The following is a 21,961-nucleotide window of genomic DNA, read 5'->3' on the forward strand; positions in this document are numbered from 1 at the left end:
AAATTGTTTTTATGCCCTCAAATATTGACTGTGATCACTTTTTCTGTCTAAACCCATCAAGCTAAACAGAGCTCCACAGAGACAATCCATGCACACACCAATAACTTAATCCACAGAGAACCTGCAAGATAATGTATTGTCCCTCTCCAAAAAGTATACACGCCAGAGGTTAAAGGAGAAGACAACTCACAGAATAAACACAATATATGCCAACAATAGCAGAATATTATTTTTAATGTCATTACATTCATTGTTTTTTTATAAAGCCACTCACGTCCAAAACACGTCTTTTTCAGTTACATAAAAAGCTCGATTTAGATCAGTTTTTATTAAGAAGTTGTGCTTAAATATTCCGGCTGGAGAACACTTCTATTTTTCTACATAAAACTTGCTTTGGGCTCGTCTGGCTTTTTCGATGGTCTCAAAGGTGGGCACTCCGCCAGGCAGCTCTAGCAGAGAGCTTTCTTTTTCAAGTATAGTCTCTGCTTCACCTACAACAAAAGAAAACAGAGGAGGTCTGACACACAAGAAAAGGCCTGAGGATGAAGAAATACATGCATTGGTCTGTAATAATAACAACAATAAGAATAACTTCTGTTTCACAGTGCTTAGTGGTTATACAATGCAAACAAATGCACAAGTTGGAGTGAAAGAGACCTTTAATTTGGTTTTGCACTTTCATTCAGTTCGTGGCAGAGGTCTTTTTAACCCCTTGCATGCTGCCGCGATTCTGCGCCTGTGCCGCCCATTCCGATCGCGGGTGCGGTCATGGCGGCCGGGAGCCATCATAAGCACACGAGCACTGTGTGCCATGACGGCTCCCGGCCGTCATCAGCATGCAAGGGGTTAAGTCGCGGATCTCTAACTGCTTCAGCTACTTAATTCCTCCAGGGGACGGGCCGTGAAGAACCCAGTCTTCAGTTGTAAAGAATGGGGACTGATTTTGGTTGGTTTTATATGCAACATGGGGCCTATTACTGAGCTGGTTAGCGTTGCTCATGCACTATTCAAGGGTGCAATAGCGACGCAAACTTTACATGTGATTTATGAAGTCATGCAAGGCCACCTTGTGTGGCCCTAAGTTTCTCCATAATATCTGGAGTAAGGCAACGCAGAGCAAATTGCTGTGTTACCTTACTCTGCCTGAGAAGGCGATCCATGGGCGTTGCATGGGAGTTTCCACGCAACTCTCATAGTTTCTGACGCATACCCAGATTGACCAGAACTGGTAGACCTTGGACTGCGCCAAAAATATACGCATCCTCAGGTAAGGCACAATGAGGAGAAATATCTGTATTTCTTCTTGTTATTTCCTGTTTCTCTGTGTGGTGCATTCAGCAGCACACAGGGAAAAATATTACACCTTTTAGGATTGGTTTTGTGCAGGAAGGCACAAAAACAATCCTGCACAAAAACAATCCTGAATGCAATGTAGGCATCCTTGCACCATGATGGTGCAAGCGTGCCTACATTGGCGCTAGGCTGCCAAAAGGGCACCAGCGCAGGGTAAAAGGCAGGAATGCGCCATATTGCCGTATATTGTGGAGAAGTGTGGCTCACTGGTTAGAGGAGGCATACTCTGAAGCAGAGGTCAGACCCGGGACCTGGGTTCAATTCCTGACGCGGCAGGGTCTTGAGCCCAATTGTCCACGGACTCGATAATTCTCGCTTCGGTGCCCACTCTAATCACGGGTTCACACTCTGCAACTCTGGGCATTAGCTTGCTTAATCTCCACAACGGCCCCCCCCCCCCCGCGGCGGGATGACTGGCTTTTACCTTGCGGATGCCCAGTACGGGTTATCTCACAGGGAAAAAAGCCAGGACGGGTTCCCAAGGCAAGCGCCGAGATGCCCTAGGGTAAGTCGAGCGCTATATAAGAACACACATACATACATACGTATAAGAAAATTCATATAAAAAAATTCATGCATTGACTTCTTTGTGTGTGATAAGAGTTGATATTGTTATATACGCTCTCCCGTATTGATAGAAGTAATATTTCACCCCCTTCCTCTGAGTAAGAGGTGTTTTTTTTCATTTAATGAAAGTAAGAGAAGGTAATATATTTAGCTTTACCCATTTTGCTGGTCTCTCCGATTGAACCACTGTTGTTACGTATTGCATTTCAAGCAGGTCCTTCTGGTTATTTTTGGTTTACCCAGTTGTTATGTAATGGCACTTGTACTACAGCCACTTGCCAGAGTGCCAATGGACTAGACCAACAACATTAAATAGTTTGGCGAATGGCGATTGAAGCGAACGTGTGCATTCCAGAATGTTCACTTTGGTTTCAAAAGATAATACAATTACATAGGCCAGCAACAGACATAGCAAAGGGGTGTATTCCTCAGCTTTGTTTCATGGACAACCAAGTCTCAGCAAACCCGTTGAGAGGGAAGCCTCCCAGTTCAGTTACCCCATTACTTTATACACATGTTCAAAAAAGCTCTTGGTTAGGATACTTTGCAAAAGAATATGCAATAAAACAGGTGTACTGCACCTTTCATCCTTTGTAAAAGTGTACCATGACCCATGTCATACTGATAGGCAAAGATGAAGCTCAGCGGGATGACGGGCAGAAACAGTCCTGGTCTCTTCCCTTTAATGGCTCTATTTAAAACAAAACAGACAACAGTGAGACTAAAAGCAGTGTCCATTTCAAAACTACAAGTCCAGCAACAAATAACTTCATGCAAACATTTTGATAACAGCAGAGATTAGCAGTAAAGGTATTTTTTCGGAGGCAAACTACATTTGGAATACATGTAACATGAAAGAGGCAGCTTGCGAACATACATAATATACATTAATTATTTATCTATTAATGGTATATTTACAGAGCACCTAAACTTACAAGTAAAGGGACTATTCACACACCTCCCCTTCAGTAACAAGTTTCGTGATAAAAGAGATTCCAATCACTCAAATTTGTATCACCTCAAGACCATGTCTGCCGTCCCAGATTAAGACCAGTTCACACTATCACTTTTGTCATGTGTCACTATTTGAATCTATCATTTTCCTTACCTTCGATCTTCTTTGAAGAAAGCCACTGCGATACCATTACTTAAGAAACCATCTGCTGGCTCTGTAGTCCTGAGTAACTATGATCTCATTTCCTTATTGCCCATAACTGCTAAGATCTTTAAAAACAAAAAAGTCGGGATTGCTGAACTGTTTGCTCATCTGAAAGCAGAATCTGTTTTCTACTCCTCCCAATCAGGTTTCAGTCCAGGGCATGGAACTAAAACCATGTTAGTCGACTTTAAGATGTCTGTGTATGGAAACGCCTTCAGGGCGATTACTTTTTAGATATGGCAATCATCTTTGACAATATCAAACATTCCAGGCTCATAGCCAGGATGTCTGATAAAAGGGTAAGGTTCTTCACTTTGAAATGGTTGACATTTGTCTTCACTAATGGCCGTAAAGCTGTGTGTCTTCTACCTTTTCATTCCTCATATCTGCTGCTTATCTGAATGGGACCTCGAGGCTCCACAATGCGCCTGACCCTTTTCAATGTCTAAATGACCTCTCTGGATAGTCTATCCAGGTTGTTTTAGTTCTTTTATTTTAAAATGATGATGACCATACAGAAATCCTCATTCAATTTGATAATATCTCCAAGTCTCACACCTGTATGTCCACCATGACAATCCAGATGTACAGAAGATCTTTAAAGCTTAACTCAAACAAAACGGAAATTATTGTCCTTGTCAGTCCTCCCACTCTTTGCTATGATGTTCGGTAGCCATCATCACAGAGCACCTCTCTGGTGCCTACCTCTTAAATTGTCAACCTTTGTATTTTGTTGTGATGGGGCACTCTCTGTTCGAAATGAAGTCAATAAAATCACCTCCTCATGCTCTTCAAACCTTTGCGCAGGTTTTGCCTTTCCTAAATTTGGAGGGCACGAACCGGTTATCCCGGTAGCTATTTATTCAAGACTAAATTGTGGCAATACCATTTTAGTGAGACTTTCTAAATAGCTGATTAACTACCTGCCAATTTTCAGGAAATTTGATGCCTGACCGATTATCGGTCTCTCCCATTGTTCTTCTGCGAGATGCTATTTAATTACCAATATCTTCCAGTGCATTCTTTTTAAAACGATGTGATTGGTTCATCGTGCTGTGCACCATGCTGGTCCATACCACCTTCGAAGAAAGATCATTTCTTAGGAGTCTTCACACACTTTATGCTCCTCTTCCACGATTCTAACTCTAGTGGTGACTCCCAAATTGTATCTCGTGCCAAGAGGCATGTTTCTTTTTAGTAGCAACAAGTTTCCTGTGGAATAAACGTTCAGTAACACTTAGACTTGCCATCCTTCCCTTATTAAAAATCTTCTTATTTGCTAACTAGTACTGTAGTCAGTATCTGTTCCTTATGCCATCTGGACATCCTTGGGTGGCAGTATGTTCTAGAAGGGACAAATCAAATCAAACAGCAAGCAATCCTAAAATATTACTGAAAGGGAAGAGCCAAAATGGACAAAAAATAGCGAATGTGCTTTTACCCGTAGAAGTGAGACGAGAATATTAAAGGAGACTCGAACGGCAATCTTTTCCTGAATGAGATTATATAGGGAGTTTGTCAAACTTTAAACAGGGGAGAGAGAGCCACAGTGTATTGGATCAGTCCAGGAGAATGTTTGTATTATACTTCTTCAGTCTTGGCCTCTCTAGTCGCACAGTGTATGTGCTTTGTCGTTTCGGTGCCACATGCTTGTCAACTGATATAAATGACTGCCAAGTCGAAGCATACTGGGTCACCACAAAACAAAAAGTCAGAAAAAAGAATTCTTAAAACATACTTTTTTCCTCCTCAATTCAGGAATGGTAGAGGGCATTAAACCTTTATAAATGCAAGGTATTGTATTGTCATTCCATTTATATAGCGTTTACTACCCCTGACGAGGCGTCAAAGCACTTTTTTGGCGAGTAGCACGCTACGCTGGAACCCACAAAGGATTAGTGTTGAATTAGTACAGTGAAATATGAAAGTAATTTGAGTGGTGGATAGGTTAGTCCGTTATTTTGATTGAGAAAGACAGCTGAGGGATAGAAGCGGGAAAAAGGTTTGCATTTATATAGCGCTTTTTATCCCTGATGGGGTGTGGAAGTGCGTATTTCAGGGAGTAGAACGCTACTCTGGAACCCATAAAGGATTAGTGGTGAATTAGTATAGTGAAACATGAAAGTAATTTGAGTGGTGGATATTAGTCAGTTATTTAGATTGAGAAGGATAGCTGAGGGATAGAAGAGGTAAAAAAGGTTTGCATTTATATAGGGCTTGCTACCCCTAATGAGGTGTTGAAGTGCTTTTTTCGGCAAGTAGCACGCTACTCTGGAACCCATAAAGTATTAGTGGTGAATTAGTATAGTGAATATGAAATTTAAGAAGTGGACATGTTAGTCTGTTATTTTTGATTGAAAAGGATAGTGGAGGGAGATATGAGTGAAGGACTTGGACTTTTTTTTTGGGGAGGTCATAGCAGTAGTGGGAGGCTTGAGATGAGTAAAAAGGGACGTGGAGGGGAAGAGTCAGAGGAAAAAGTTTAAAAAGGTTTGTTTTGGGGGATCAGTATAGTAAAACCGGTGTCAGATGGTGCAAGGAGCGGCAGAGTGAGGGAGAGTCTAGAAAAGGCTATTTTGGGGATCATAGCAGTGGTATGGGGTTTGAGATGAAAGAAAGTGGATGTAGAGGATATATTTATAGGTATAGGGTGAGAAATAGGGTAGTGCACTGGAAAGAGTAGTAGAAAGAGGTTTGAGATGAGTCAGAGAATTGAGGTAGAAGATATATAGCATGAGGTATAGGGTGAGAAATAGGGTAGTGTATTGGATATGCTGAATTAGAAGAAAGTATTAAATATATAGAACCATAAGTACATGGAAAGTTCATAGATGCATAAAGGAAGTAAGTATAAATAGATTCAATATGCATTCCATAAACTCTGGTTTTCAAGTGTTGTACTTTTTTTTGTTTTTTTAAACATATTCTACATGTTTATACAAAGCAATACACGTATATAGGTACATATCTATAGTATAAATAAATGCTTATATACAGAGGGATATGCTGTATATTTCTGTTTGTGTATGGTGCTTATGAGGGGAAGAGCCAATTCTTGAGTTGTTTTCTGAAGATATGATTGTTGTCTGTGGATCTTGGGAGTAAAGAGTACCATATTTTGACTGCTTGAACAGAGAAGGATGTGCCACCCATGTTTTTTTGTTGTATCTTGGGATTTTGAGGTGAGGTGCCACTCTAGAGTGTAGGCTTCTATGATTAATGTGTTTGGTGATTTTATTCCTGATAAGAGTGGTCTCATTCCATATATCGCGATACAAAGCAGCTTGAACGTGGATCTTCTGGCAACCGGTAACCAATGCAGTGCTTTCAAGGCAGGGGAGATGTGCTTTCGCGGTTTGATATGCAAGAGTAGTCTGGCAGCGGAGTTCTGAATCCGTTGTGGTCTTTTCATAGTCGTTAAAGGTGATCCGTGGTAGAGGCTATTGGAATAATCGAGTTTGGACAGAACAAGGGAGATGGTATATTGCACCTTGTGTGGAAAATCCAAATGGAGAAAAAAGAATTGTTGCAGAGTTTGTAATAGTAACAAAACTTGATCTTGCTAGTTTGTTCACTTGGGCATTTATCGATAGCTTGGAGTCCATGGTCCTTCTGAGGTTTTTTACTTCCTTCGATACTTTAGGCGGTGATCCCAGTTCTTCAGGCCAGGCGGCAAGCGGGTCAAAATGTTTCCAATTGCCACACATGAGTATTTCCGTTTTGGTAGCATTCAATTTGAGATGGCTCCAAGTCATCTATTGGTCCACGGCTCTGAGACAATTGAAAATTGGTGAGTTTCCAATGTCTTTGGGGAATTCCAGTTGAAGGAGTATTTGCGTGTGGTCTGTATAGTTATAGCACGTGAGTTGAAATTGATTGATCAGTACCAGTAATGACTTCATGTAGATGTTGAAAAGCATGGGCAAGATGATAGAGCCTCGAGGGACCCCAGATTTTGTGGACTAAGGTTTGGACGAGAAAGGTGGGGTATGGATGATATTACTTCAGTTTTGAAGGTAGGACGCTATCCAGTCTAAAGCAGTCCCATCTATGCTGGCTTCCTAGAGTCTTTGTATCAGAGTGTCATGGTCAACCGTGTCAAAGGCAACCGAGAGGTCCAGAAGAGTAGCGTAGCAACCCCATTGCGGTCAACTTGGCTCTTCAGGTAATCCCAGATGGCAAGGAGGGCAACATGTCTGCTTTGTCTGTGTAATGATTTGCTTGTTTATCTGTGAAATCTTGAGTTCCTTCTAGGCAATTTGGTATACGAAATTCATTGAGTATTTTATAGAATTCTTTATTTGCACATTTAGCATTTAGAATTCTGTCTGAATAGTACCTTTTCTTTGCTTTTTTGATAGCTAACTCCTATAATCTGTTAGTTTTCTGTAGGTGAAGTTTGTCTTGTTTGTTTTTTTGTTTTGAACCAGGCATGTTGCAGCTTTCTAATTTGTAGTTTTATGTCTTTTATATCTGTACTTCTCCAAAGATCTTGTTTTCTTTTGTGCTGTTGTGTGGTTTGAGTGGTATCAGGATATCAAAAGCTTCCTGTAGCCACTCATAATTTATGAACAGAATTTATTGTTTCCAGCTCTGTACTGGATTTTAGTTGTGTTTCTAAGTGTTCCAAATTGAGCTTGTTCCACGGTCGATAGGTGGATGCATGTTGGGTGATTTAAGGTGAGTCGCTTAGTGTTGTTTTATGTTGGACAGCAAGCAAATGGGGGTCTGACCATGTGACCGGAGTTATAGTTTGAAAGGTAACTAGTACGGTATTAGCAAAAATGACATCTAGGATTTGTGAAGCGATGTGTGTGGGTTTGTGGACAATCTGATGCAGGTTCAGTGCGTCTAGGCCAGTGATTATTGTTTTGGGATGGTTCATATTGGGTTTGTCAAACCAAATGTTGAGGTCACCCAGAAAACATAGGTTAGAGTGTATTGTTATCAGGTTTGAAACTTTGTCTAGAAGCGTGTCTGGGAATGTCGCCTTGCTAGGTGGAGGTCTGTAAAGGAGAAGGAAGATACAGGAGGAAGACGGTGTAGGATTGCATTATGTGAGAAGAGCCTCACAATTCTTTATGGAGATGTCGTCAACTTTAGTGATATGTAATGCTTGCCTGAATACAACAGCTAGACCCCCTCCTTTGTTGCCTATACGATTTTTGGTGATCGTTTGATAGCCTAGAAGAATGGCTTCATGCAGGACTGGAGCTCCCAACCATGATTCAGTTATGAATAGTATGTCTGGTTTTGCATCAGTGAGAAGGTCGTAGATGTGATGTTTATTTTTAGATAGCGATCGAGCATTTATTAGTAGACAGATTAGAGAATGTGCTTTGGCGACAGTGAGACTTTTGTAGAAGAGAGATCAGCATTGTGTGGATTAGTAGCAGGTGTGTCTTAAGTGTTGGTATTATCTGTATTAGGGTAGCAATCATGTAGCTGTTCTGTAAAGTGTTCCTCATCCAGCAGGCTAAGAAGGCATTTTGATGGGTCTGCGTGCGTAGGTGGTAGAGACAGTTTTTGAGAGTGAGTTGGTGTGCTGTGTTGTTTTTGTGGTATAACCTTATTGTTCAGTAGACATGGAGAAGCAAAGTTGTGATGTGTGGCACGTTGCTTATATTGTTTGCATACGTTTAGGGCGGAAGGTGTAGGAGTCCGTGGTGGTGGTACAGCATGTGGGTCATGTAATAAGCTTATAAATTGTCCAATGGATGAGAGGCGGTTGGAAGAGAGTTGCTGTATGTGTGTTAGGTGTGGTGGAAGAGAGAAAGCTTGGCATTGGAGTTTGTTCATTTGTGTAGTGTGAAAGGTGGGTGTATGATTTTATTTTGTGACTGTAGGTTTTTTGAGGCGTTGTGCTTGAGAGATTTTGTTGTGCTGATGTGTGTAATATGTTTTGTTTTTGAGGAGTAGCGAAATGAGGTGCTGATGTATTTGTTTTATCTGATGGATTTGTTTGTCTACTATTGTTTGCGAGTGGAATATGTAAGGTAAAGGGGTGGTGATGTGTTTTTGAGTAGAGTGCATGTTGTGTGTAGGAGGGGATGAAGCAGATTTAAGACTGTTTGTTTTAGACCTGTTTGCTGCAGGAGTTAAAATGTGTGGTGCTGTGACATGTAAGTGTTGTTTTGTTGTGTTATTGTGGTAGAAATAAGAGGGTGTTGGTTGGACAAATGATGGAAGATTGAGTATGGGTTTGTTAATGATAATAGGGAGTCTCTTAGGAGAAGTTAGAGTGGGGAGTGCGCATCTGGATAGGTTGTTGTTGGGTATGGTATGGATTTTGGTTGTGTTAGCGATGAGCATAGGTTAGTGGTATAGGACAGAGTTGTGTACTGTTTGTAGGTGATGGTGGAAATGTGTGGTAGCTGGGATAGAAGGGTATATAGATGTGGTTTACATGGTTTAGCAATTCATGCTGGTACATTTATTTGTGCATAGGGTTTGTTTGTAGTATGTGTGTGTGGTACATTTGGTGTAAGTGTGTTACTGTTTGTGGATGTGGATGGTGTGGGGTGGGTATTACTGGAGGTGAAAATGGGCAGCGTTTCTGGCCCTAGTCCCGACCAGGCTCAAACAGGCAACTGCCCTTGTCCTCTCTGCCCTTAGCCTCACGGCCGGGCTGAAACACCCTAAGCCTTGGCCTTCTATAGCCCTAGTAGTTAGGTGACCTCTTCAGCCAATGGGAACCCTAACCCTATCCAATCACAAAATTAGCCCTAATATCTAGCACCAATAGGAGACCAGGACCTTACAGCCAATCTTAGCCCTAGTCCAAGCACTTAATCAGGTTCAAAAACCCTAATCTCTAGGTCTAATAGAGGCCCTAGCAGTAGTCCCAACCCTAGTCCCAGCACCAAATGACACAGGAAACCCTAGTCCCTACTTCCAATAGAAAGCCTAACCCTAGTCTTAGCCCCACACCTAGTCCAGCAACCAATCACATAGGAAGCCCTAATCGCTACTTTCAATAAAAAGCCCAACCCTAGTTCCAGCAATCAATCACACAGGTAGCCCTAGTCCCTCCTTTCAATCTATGCTACTAGAGATCTGTCGCTTGCAAATTTTGTTGTACACCGCATTCTGTTTACCAACACTTATTTTTAAAGCAAATACATGGATTTCTGATTTCCAATCAAATATAGTGCACAAGTTGTTTGTATCTCGGGGCCCAAATTATAGCTGGGTAGTTGCAGACGACCTCAGATAGCTCAATCCTAAAGTAGAGGATTTTACTGCAGTGTAGAATCTTTTTTTTTGTTAAAGATATTTTTATTGAGAGAATAGAAAGATAGAAACAACAGAAGAGAAAAGGGGATGAAAGCACATGAATTGCAAATCAAAGAAGTGCCCACGCAGGGGTCAATGCAAAAGGCCGAGCAATAATAACAGTTATGAAGGGCTAAGCAGCGTCATAACTCAGGGCAGGACATAAGAGTTAAAAAAAAAAAAAAAAGGTTCAAAAATCCGCCCGGGACAATGTCAAGCCCCTCGAGAAAAACCGGAGGGGAAAGCCCGCCTTGGTATCGGGCAAATCCATCCAAGTCAGAGGCTCAGCGACCAAGTCCATGTACGCCTCCAAGCAGTTCGGCCAAAAGAAAAACGAACGGCAAGAAAGATCAGAAAAATCAAATCATCCACATCCCCCTTCAGAAAAGAAAAACAAACCAAACCCAAGAGGCTCCAACCTCCCCGGTGCACCCAACCCCCCCCTGATGGTGGCAGCCTGACAACAACCATTCACACAAGCACAGTTCACACCTGGAACAGATGTAAGGCACGTATAGTGGGCGGGCAAACCGCAGACGGCAACCCCCAAGAGAGAAAGCGGACCAGTGGGCCCCATCTGAAAGTAAAGTTCTTAAAGTTATTTCTGAAAATGTCCGCCATACGCTCCACACTCAGCAGCCTCCATAACCTAGCAAACCAAAGGGAAAGAGCTGGGGCCTCCCTCTTTTTCCATGCCGCAGCCAGAGTCAGTTTGGCCGCTCCCAAACAGAGCCAAAGGATGTGCTTGTCAGCCCTGGTTTGGTGCTCCAGAAGCGGGTCCCGAAGGCCCAGGAGCACAAAGCCAAAGGAATCTGGAATCGGGTAGCCCAGATCTCCCTAATATGTGACCGAATTTCCTCCCAATAAGGGCGTATGATGGGGCAATCCCACCTGATATGGCGAAAGTCCCCCAGGAGACCACAGCCCCGCCAACATCTGTCAGACGCTGAGGGAAAAATCTTTTTCAATCAGGTCGGATACAGGTACCAATCTAGCATGGTCTTCAGATGTGCTTCTCTCAGATCGATCGAATGATTAAATGTGTGTAGATCTCGCCAAAGATGGGACCACTCTTCGTCGGAAATGTCCCGCCCCAGGTGCTCCTCCCACAAACCCATGTATCTAGGGCGAGGTGAGATAGCCGTGGTTAACAGTAAATCATAGAGGAAGGAAATCACCCGCTTCATAGATGATGTGCGTGTAATGTAAGATTCGAAATCCGTGGGAGGCCTCGTCGCAGCGTCCCGCACCTCAGGAGACAGTGCCCAATGTAGCAGCTGGGCGTGCCGGTAGCGCTCAGTAGGTGGCACACCATAGTCACGCATGCAATTTTGGAAGGTGAGCGGCTCATAGCCATGAAACAAATGTGTAAGTGCGTGGCAGCCCCCCGCCTTCCACCCATCAAAGGGCCCCTCAACAAGAGCCGGCGGAAACGCTGGATTAAAGTGAATCGGTGTGAAGGGGGAAGAAAAGGAGGTCCATATTTCATCATTTGAGACCGAGTCCCAGACCTTCAGAGTGGTGCTCGTAGGGGTGCTAATGTATGCGTTGCGAGGCCGATCCCCCTTTGCCTTCCAAACCAGGTCCCAAATAGAACGCCCCGCCACACTCCGGTCCATATGCAGCCAATGCTTCTCTGATTTCTCCATTTGGGTCCATTCAGCCAACACCCGGAGTTGTGCCGCCTTGTAGTAAAGAAGCATGTCTGGAAGGCCAGCCCCGCCCTTCTTCAAAGGCCGGCAAAGCGTAAGAAAGGAGAGTCTAGCACGGCCCCCTTGCCAGATGTAACGCAGAACCATAGTCTTCAGACGTCGAAAAAAAAACCCGTCCAAGGGAATGGGGAGGGCTTGGAACAGATATAGAAGCTTGGGGAGCAGCGTCATCTTGACAGCATGCACGCGTCCCAGCCAAGAGATAAACATAGGCTTCCAGCGATTCAGCTCAGCCTGTATCTGAGTCAGCAGAGGAGGGAAGTTAGCTGCATACAAGGTGGCGATGGAGGAGGTCAGCTTGACCCCGAGATATTGAATGGAGGAGCCAGACCAGGCCAGGGGCGTGAGCGGACGAATGCGCTCTACCTCAGAAGGCGGAAGCGTGAGATTGAGTATGTATGATTTGCCTGGGTTCACTCGGAATCCCGCCACCGCTTCAAACTGGGACAATACGTCCTGCACCCGCGGAAGGGAAGTCCCGGGGTCAGCCAGCGACAAGAGGACGTCATCAGCAAACAAAGATATTTTGTGCTGTTCCCCCGAAAAGGGAAGGCCCACAATATCTGGGTCCTCTCGCACCCTAATGGCAAGAGGCTCAATGCTAAGCGCAAAAAGTAAGGGAGATAGGGGACAGCCCTGCCTTGTGCCACGGGAATGAGCAAAAAATGGTAAGACATGACCATTCACCATAACTCTCGAACGCGGGCCATGATAGTTGGCCCGAAGCATATCTATAAATTTGGGAGAAAAGCCAAAAGCATGAAGAGTACTAAAGAGAAAGTTCCAGTCCACCCAATCAAACGCCTTTTCAGCGTCAAGGCCCAGCAGAACAGCTGGAATCCCAAAGCGCTCGGCTTTCTCAATTAGAGGAGTCAGCCGTCTGGTGTTATCATGGGTCTGACGACCCTTTATAAAGCCCGATTGATCCGGATGGATGAGAGCAGGCATAAGGTCCTTGAGCCGGGTGGCTAAGATAGAAGAATACAATTTGGCATCAACATTCAAGAGGGCTATGGGCCGGTACGATTCACATTTGGAGGGATCTTTCCCCGCCTTGGGAATAATCGAAATCATAGCCTCCGCCATTGTGCCCGAAGTGTGGCCCGCCTCCCTCATGTTGTTGAAAAGGAGCACCAAGTGGTCTCCCAACTCGGACGCGAACGTCTGATAAAAGGAGGCCGTATAGCCGTCCGGGCCTGGGGCCATTGCGGTTTGAGGGACCGAATGGCTGAAAGCACCTCCTCCCTAGTAAACGGGGCCTCCAAGAGCTCGTTCCATTCCTTGGAGACCTGCGGTAGCGACAGGGCCTCCAAGTATGCCTGTTGAGCGGCCGGCACCAGGTGGTCCGCCGAGTATAGTGCAGCATAGAAGTCGCCGAAGAGCTCTGCCTTAACCGCGTCCCTGTGTTCCACTACCCCGGAGGGGGTCCGAATGCCACCCACATATTCCCTCTCACGTTTATCACGGAGCTGCCGTGCTAAGTGCTTCCCCACTTTGTTGCCCTGAGCGTAGGAGAGGCGCCGTAGGCGCAGGAGGGTATATTCAGCTCGATTATTATAGTGCGCCCTGAGCTTCCCTCGCACCGCAGCAAGAGGGCGAAGGGTCTTTCTAGAAGGATTCTGCTTATGCGCAGTTTCCAACGTCGTCAGTTCCGCCTCCAGCGCCTCCCTCTCCTCACGACGAAGCCTGTTCAGGGCGGAGTTCAATGCAATGCACGTGCCCTGTGTCGTCGCCTTGAAGGCGTCCCATTGGGTAAAGATCGAGGTGTCACCAATCTTATTCAGCTCAAAGAACTCACCAATGGCCGCCCTAAGCTTCTTGCAGGATTCCTCATCTCACGTAAGGGATGCCGGGAAATACCATTTGCGATGAGGGGACGACTCTGGGGCCCAGTTCAAGCACGTCGCCAAAAGGCTATGATCCGAAACTGAAAGTGGAAAAATTTTGCTATCGCGCAGGTCGCCTTGTAAAGATTGATGCACAAAAATATGGTCGAGACGGGAATATGTGTGGTGAACATGTGAATAGAACGTGTAGTCTCTAGTGCGGGGGTGGAGGGAGCGCCAGCTATCAATAAGGCCCAGACTTAACAAAGTATCGCGCAGCTCCGGGGAAAAGAGACCCGTCTCCGTCCTCTGTTGATGTGAACAGTCAAGACTCTTATCCCAAACCAAATTGAAATCCCCCATCACAATCAACGCTCCCTCCCCAAAGTCCCCAATCACACTCAGAAGATTCTCAAGGAACCCATGTTGCCCTGTATTTGGAGCATAAACCACCACCCAGGTGCAAAGCTTACCCATGAGCATTCCCTTCACCATCAACCACCGTCCCTCCTTGTCCCCCCGCACCCCCACAGGCTGAAATTGAAGGGCAGATCGGAACAAAAGCGCAACCCCACGGTGCTTAGTAGTGGCTGAGGATTTATAAATCAGGATATACTGCCTGTGCCTAAGCCTGGTTTCATCTTTGCGGGCCAAATGAGTCTCCTGCAGGCCCACCACACCCAGCTGATGATCTAAAACATATTTCCAAACTTTCTGGCGCTTTTGAGGAGAATTAAGGCCTTTAACGTTCCAGGATCCTATCGCAACAGGCAACATCGAGACCAACCTCCCCCCCCAGCACTCCAAACAGTGCAGCCCACCGCTAGACACAAACCAGACACACCACAGCCATACCAGGTCCCCGTCCGCCACCACGGGAAGCCATCCCCATCTAGCCTACCCAAACCCACAGGAGCCTCAGAAACAAACCACAAAAAAGGGAAAGCAAAAAGTAGAAAGAGAACAATGAAAGCCGGACATGACCGTAAGGGTCGGGGGTAGAAGACCCTGGTAATGCCCCCCCCGAATCCAGGGTCGGGGTAACCCTCCATCGAAGAACTGTCCCACAGAGTACCTGAGGTAGTAGAGCCCCCCGGCTCCCACGGGCCGCTGTTGAGGGGGCCTAAGCCGCAGAGGAGAGCTGTCCACTTGGCTTGATTCAGTCACCTGGGCCACCGAGGCCAAAGCATCTCCCCTTTCACTCTGGCTCGCCGCTGGGGATGGACCTTCTGCTGCGCCATGTCGGCCCACTCTCTGCCAAGCTGGAGACCGGGAACGGCGACGTCTTCTTGGTGAGGCGCTGGCGTCCGCCGACGCAGATGTTTCCTCCATTCCGAGCAAATCCCTGGCGGCTGCCACCGTTCGCACTTCCACCAGTCTATTTTGCCACCGGAAGATAAGTCGAAAGGGGTGACCCCAGGAGTAGGACACCCCATGCTCCCTCAGGAAGGCCGTGAGCGGGCGAAAGTCCCGTCGCTTTTGCAGGGTGGAGGCCGCCAGGTCTTGGAAAAGTTGAGGGCTGTGCCCACGAAAAAGCAAATTGTTAGTGTCTCTCGCCTTCCGCAGGATCGCCTCCTTCAGCTGAAAGTCATGGACACAAACCAAGATGTCGGGAGGCGGCGAGCGTGCGCCATGCGGCAGGCCCACCCGGTGTACTCTGTCCATCTTGACTTCAGTGCGATCGTCCTCCGCCAAAATGTGCAAAAAGAGAGCCTCCACATATTCCCGCAGGTTTCCACCGTCTCCATCCCAGGGCACCGCTCGTATTCGGATGTTATTGCCACGGGACCGGTTTTCCAAGTACTCGCAGAGGGTCTGGAGGTCCAGATTCTGCTTGCGAAGCTGGAGCAAGTCTTGCTGTAGCTGATGGACATCCCCACTGAGGCCCAAGTCGTGGTCCTCCAAGGTCGCTACACGCTCGCCGATGCCGTCTACATCACGGCGGACCTCACGGAGGTCGGAGGCTAATTGTGCTTTCAGCTCTGTGATATCCTCCTTGATGGAGGAAAAAAGCTCAATCAGGAAGGCCTTCGTGACCGGGCCATCAGCGTCGTCTTTGGTCGGCGACTTGCTAGGACCGGGGGGCGATCCAGATGCCCCCTTACCGGGACCTTCCTTCCCCGGTTTAGTCTGGCGATTCCTCGTCGACATGATGCGACGCCTCAGCTCAGATGGTGAGAGGCAAGATGGCACCACCTTCTCCGCCCGTTCGTCGTCTTCGCTGTCCAGCAAAGCTCCAGACAGGCCGGCGCCTCCTCGTCACCTTCGTTCGGCGACAACCGCCAGCTAGGGCACCGGAGTCACAGGCAAGCTCGTCACAGGCCCAGTGGGGGGGGACTCGCAAAGAAGCGCTTCACTCGGTCACTTACCAGAGTCCCGAGTCCCCTCTTGCGAAGAGTCGATGCCGCCCAGACAAAGCCCCGTAGGCCGCTCCGATGCTCGTGCGTCACCAAAGTAACACCTCGGCTAAGTCCGCCATCCCGTGTTGTAGCTCGACGGGAGAAGGGACAAACCAATGCAGGACGCCTCAGCGAACCCAGGAGAATCAAAAGCCGGGGCCGAAATCGCCCCAATACCGCTAAACAAAGCTATGAAGGGCTCGGGGTGCCGGAGGAGCTCGCAGGCACGTCTTACTCCGTCACCATCTTGGCCACGCCCCCTGTAGAATCTTTTTGTGGAAGCACCACAGATAAAGAGCTAGTATGAAGAAGGTAATTCCACCGGAGGACAGTTTCCCATTAGTGATTCTGTCAGCTCATGACTTAACTGTTTCTCTCATAATCCAGGTGAGTTTATGTCCCAACCAATTCTAAATCAGGTCCAGTTTTTATTAGTTATTCTGCTGATAGCTACTAAAAACATTGTTTTTGCCATGATCAGCTCAACCCGTGTAAATGCGGCTGCCGACCTATACTATTTGGATGACACTTAGTAAAGCAGGAGAGGTAGAGGAGGAAGTGAGCTAACATGAATAACACTTTCACCACACTAGGGAGCTATATAACCAAAAACAAGGAACCTTGTCTACACCTGGCTCTAATTTAGTCAATTTCATGGGACTAATATACGCTTCTTATTTCGCCCCTTATATATTTTAACACAAACCATGCACACTAAATTGTAAGTCGAACGAAGACCAGGTAGAAATAAGCAAACTTTCCTTCAAACAGCTTTGATAAACACATAATGCACTCCCCAACCACAAAGTGGGGCATCTACGCGTTCCAATGCTTTGAAGGCCATTAAGCCAATAGAAAATCAGTCGCTTGTGGGTGAAACAGGGAAGTGAGCCACATAGCTCCCGCTTGAGGGAGAATAATTAAATACAAAATCTAAAGTAATTTTTTATCTGAAGTAGTCTTGGTTGTGAGGTTCGAGAGGCCTTTTCTATAGCTCAACTTAAAAACACATGGATCCGAATAACTTAAAAACAGCATTCGCCTATACCTAAATATACATAAACATGCCAAGTGATTTACTAATACTGTTTATTTAATTTATAAATTCTGTACCCAGCTGTTAATCCCAAAGTTGCAATTCCAAAAAACGTTCCATAATATTTCAGGAATTCTCGTGACCAAGCAACCTGCATAGCCATCTGCCTTTCACGCATCTGATTCTGCATCTGTAGCTGCCTCTCCAGCTGAAACAGAAAAGAAAAAAGGTACGTTTTGTTTGATGTTGCAGAATCACATCTACAATGCAATAACCTATATATTGCAATATTTTTACAGCTAAATCTAGCTCTCACCGACCAAAGTTGCCTAGCCATGTTTTAGATATACTTTAGAGGACCTTCTTATGGTTATGTCACAAATTGCCTTTAAGTATGGGAATCAATGTTTAGCAGCAAGCTTTAAAATTATCAATATCTTTGGAAAACAATAACATGTAAATGTTCCATGCAGTGTTACTATCCATGACTCTATTCCAATTCATGTGGGTGATAAGTGTTTGACCCTTAAAGTGTTTTAGGAAATACAAAATGATCTACACATACTAAGAAACAATAAAATTATTCTAGCAAATGCAAAGTAGCACTTAAATTCTGTATCAAACAATTGGTTCCAATTGAGTGGATAGTTCAATTGAGGTAGAGGCATGGCGTTGGAGCATGATCAATGGAGATTATTAAAGATTATTATTAAAGAGGTGTAGCAAAGAGAGGGATGGCTAATGAGCGGATTAGGTGGCCATTTGGGCTTCACCTGTGTAGAAGCCAATTAATACCTAACGGTGTTCACAAAAGTTTAAATAAAGGCACAAGGGTCACTCTGATACAGAAGGATATAAGGGATATCCAGGAACTAGCAAATACAGTCAAATTAAGAGAGTTAATATATGTCCAAATGAAACTGGCATGCCCAAATCAGTCACTGAGCTAAGCTTAGATGACTTAGTCTGGTCTTCACCAAGTGTAAAATACAGTGAACCCAATCTAATCTTAGTGTCAACCTATGACAACAGTAGATCAGTATCCACTTGGAATTATCTTTCAATTATTTCGGACACAAACAAGCAAGAACACATGTATGGGCATTTGCAGAGAAACACAATGAAAGCAAACTATTATCTTCCAAAGTTTGGAAGCTGGAAACAAAATCATAAGACCCACAGAGATTACTGAAATAATTTTTGCCAACTTTTGGTCCCCTCAAATGCAAATGTTTGAGAGATACCAGATAACTCAAAATAACACTGGTTACAAATTTCAGGTATGCTCCGGTATCCCCCTGCACCACAGTAAGGTAGGAAGGACCGTGACTGAAAAGAAAAAAGTAAACAAAAAAGCACAGGTTTTAAACGTTTTATAATTGAGACCACCTACAGGGGCAAATGGACTTGTGAAGCTCAGCCTTTGAAAAAGAAAGCGCCATTTACTTTCTGCTGACAACACTACCCAATTAAAAGATCTATTAATGATATAAATATTTAATGTCTGTTGGATGAAACATTACCACATCTCAGGCTCCTCCTAAATGCACATGCCCTGTGCTTTCATTTAATCCAATAACAGGCACTGCTAAGGTTAAAGGCAATTCGCTCGTTCTTTGCTCTGTACCTTCGTAAAACCTTTCTGAGGTCGATAACGCACGACCGCATAGGGCGAGGTTACTATTGGATTTAATGATCGAGAGTGAACTTCACTGCTCTTCACTGATATTACAATTAGATTCTTCACTGCATGGCTTTGCAAACAGTTTACTGCTTTCATCAGGGCCAGGAGACATTTCCAGAAGTTCAAAAATAAATCAATGGACAAAGAAAGCATGAGAGGATCACAAACCTATCCTTGTTATTACCTATGAGTAAGCCAGTCAATAATGATGATTAAATTAAAAGAAACAGCAACACACAAGCTCAAATTCTCCAGAGAGAGGTCTTAGGCAAACGACTGAAAAAAACAACCACACTTCGATTAAACTACCAACATAAGATTTAACCTTTGTAAAGCAAGCAATCTAGTGGGAAACCTGAAATGTGGCAATTTCACTATAGCAACCATATTAAAAATGGAAAGAAAACCAGCATAAAAAACAGATAACCGAACATTATGGTAAAGGAATAAACACACATCTACAGATGGTGCCTGTGTCATAAACATCTCTGATATTTAACCAAATACTGTTTTTCAAACTTCAAGCCCCTATCAATTGTCTACTCCAGCCACCATTTCCAGTCTTCCTCCTAGGACTGCTAAGTTGACCCTTGCCCTGAACCGTTTGTTACCATGCTGACTCCCTATATTTCAACAAAATGAGAGCCATCTTTACTACTCGACTTTGTCTGCTAAACCAAATGTATGGGCTACTTTCATACTAATTTAAAACCAACTATTTTACTGGTCTACTGTTGCACCTTTGATAACCCTACTAAAAAAAAAAAAATATATATATATATATTTGTGTTTTGTACTGCAGTTTTTTTATTTATAACTCTGGTTAATAAAAACGTGAATGCTTCTTGTAAATGTTTGTACAGTATGAAAAAGTTGAAAATAATTTCGTGTTTATTTACCAACGAAGTAACTTCATGCATTTCAACACATTGAAGCTACTTCTGTTCTTTGTTTTGTATTGTGAGCCTTCTTTTTAGGATCGTCTGTATTCTTGCGGACATAGTTCCCAAATATATTATTGGTGGGGATGTGCGAGCATTTGGGATAAATGCTCGACTAATTCAGCTTTTTCAGAGCGAAGAAAAAAATGCTGTATGCACTGATGGTAAGGACAACTACTGTAAAAGTATTTTTATCTCCAACAAGCTATAGGCATTTAATATTTGAAATGGTGCGCTCTCAACTCAACAAAAAGTGTTTAAATTGCATTTCCACCTCATCTAGCAAGTAGGCAGAAAAACACAGGGATACAAGAACAAGTATTTGCATGAAATGTCGGTATTTATTTTGCTTTAAAATACTCTGTAAGCTCACAGTATGGGGAAAGATAATCTTTCGCCTAAAATTATAGCTCCCCAAATCCCCTACTCCTACTACCAGGAATATATATGTTATCAGTTTGTGACGTAGAAGAGCAGTGAAAACGTCAAAACAAGAGGATCATGGTAAGAATTATTATTTTGACCCTGAAAGATATTTTCTTTCTGTGTCACAGACCACATGCATCTTTTAAAATTGTAATACTATGTGAGAAAAAGAGATGGGGGTTATCAAATACTATTTCACTGGGCTGGAAATACCCTAACAGTAAATCTTTTATAGGGGACAGGTGTGGGTGGGGGGTTGGCTGGGATTTGTTGCAACACAAAAGTGGATCAATGGCTGGAATTGTATTTTGACCAGATATTGTATTAAACTGATGACTATACAAATTGTTTGTACACACACAACGTGATTGATATGACTGCCATTACTGTAATGTGTTGAGGTTTTCTTTTGTAGAAAATCCAATAAAGTTATGTTGGAAAACAAAAAACTGTAAATAATGAATGGTGGGTCAGAAAGGCACAAATACAAGCCCTGTAGCTAGGAAGGCACATGGACAGGCCAATCGCAATTGAAACAGTAACCTAACAGAAAACGTCAGTGACAAAGTAAGTACCCAGCCATAACCATGGCACCCTCACACCCTTACACACTCCAAACAAACCAGTTTAATATCAAGGGGGTTGTGAACTTCTGTTAGTGTCTGGTGCCCTCCTTCAAAGAGGCTGTTTAGCTAGCCCTGGTTCGGAAAGCCCCCCTGTATAGCAGATGCGTTTGTTCCTCCCCTGTAATCAAAAACATAAAAAAAAAAGTAATAAGCTTAAAATGGCATATGACTTTAAGAATAAAAACTGATACCGGGACTCAAAGATGCATTTGTCTGATGAGGTCTTCAGAAGTTGCCCTAGGTAGCCAGTCTATAGACTAGTATTTTATTTTAATCTGCACTTGGGGTTTGGTAGTAATGCTTCTGTTCAGCCATCACCCACTCTGCTGTACTTTCAATCACAGCCACCCTAGGAGGCACGTAAATGAAAAGAAGAGTATTTGCGTCAGAGAAAAAAAGTGTCGACAAAAGAAGCTGCATCCCAAGTGTGAACTGTGGTGCCTGGTGGAGAGAGATAAGAATATAAAAAGGAAACTTTAAAAATACTACTAAACTCATAGAAAGGGCGCAGAAGGGAGGACCTTTTTCCCTATCTGCAATTTAAAGGTGGCCGGGAAAGTAATTTGATAACATATTAAAAATTGGCAGTCTTGGGCAATGCTGGAATGTTCTCCAAGTAATGATCCATCCTACCAAGAAGGCTTGTTTCAAATTAATTTGACTTGATCATCATGCATGGTGGATGGTTTAGTGGTTTCTCATTAGCCTGGATTAAAAAGGCTCTGCACGCACCTACTGCTAGCAGACATTTTGGAATCCGCATCACAAACTGCACAGCTAAAGGGAAATGAGTCTAAAAGAATGAAATGTGACACATGAAGAAAGGTTAGCGCCTCAAAAAGCAATAGTCCGGATAAATGCAAATAGAGGTAACCATGTGGATCCGGTCTATTGATTATCCAATAGGTGCCCAGAGTGATGTCAAGCTTCTACAATATGTTGCTGCCCATAGGACAT

At 44.3% G+C, this 21,961-nt stretch overlaps 1 protein-coding gene across 2 annotated transcripts in view; it reads right to left on the bottom strand.

The window, feature by feature from the left end:
* Window positions 1-207: 207 nt before the first annotated feature.
* Window positions 208-21,961, bottom strand: part of PLGRKT (plasminogen receptor with a C-terminal lysine) — a 158,990-nt gene continuing 137,236 nt past the window's right edge. For both annotated transcript variants that reach the window (XM_086963108.1, XM_086963109.1), the window contains exons 3-5: window positions 17,405-17,535; window positions 2,502-2,611; window positions 208-491 (exon numbers count right to left, since the gene is read on the bottom strand). In XM_086963108.1, coding sequence (XP_086819234.1) covers window positions 370-491; window positions 2,502-2,611; window positions 17,405-17,535 — 363 coding nt within the window. In that variant the 3' untranslated portion in view covers window positions 208-369. The remainder of the gene's footprint in view (window positions 492-2,501; window positions 2,612-17,404; window positions 17,536-21,961) is intronic.

This window comes from Lissotriton vulgaris, chromosome 3_1 (genome assembly GCF_964263255.1).
Source record: "Lissotriton vulgaris chromosome 3_1, aLisVul1.2, whole genome shotgun sequence".
NCBI classification, from domain to species: Eukaryota; Metazoa; Chordata; class Amphibia; order Caudata; family Salamandridae; genus Lissotriton; species Lissotriton vulgaris.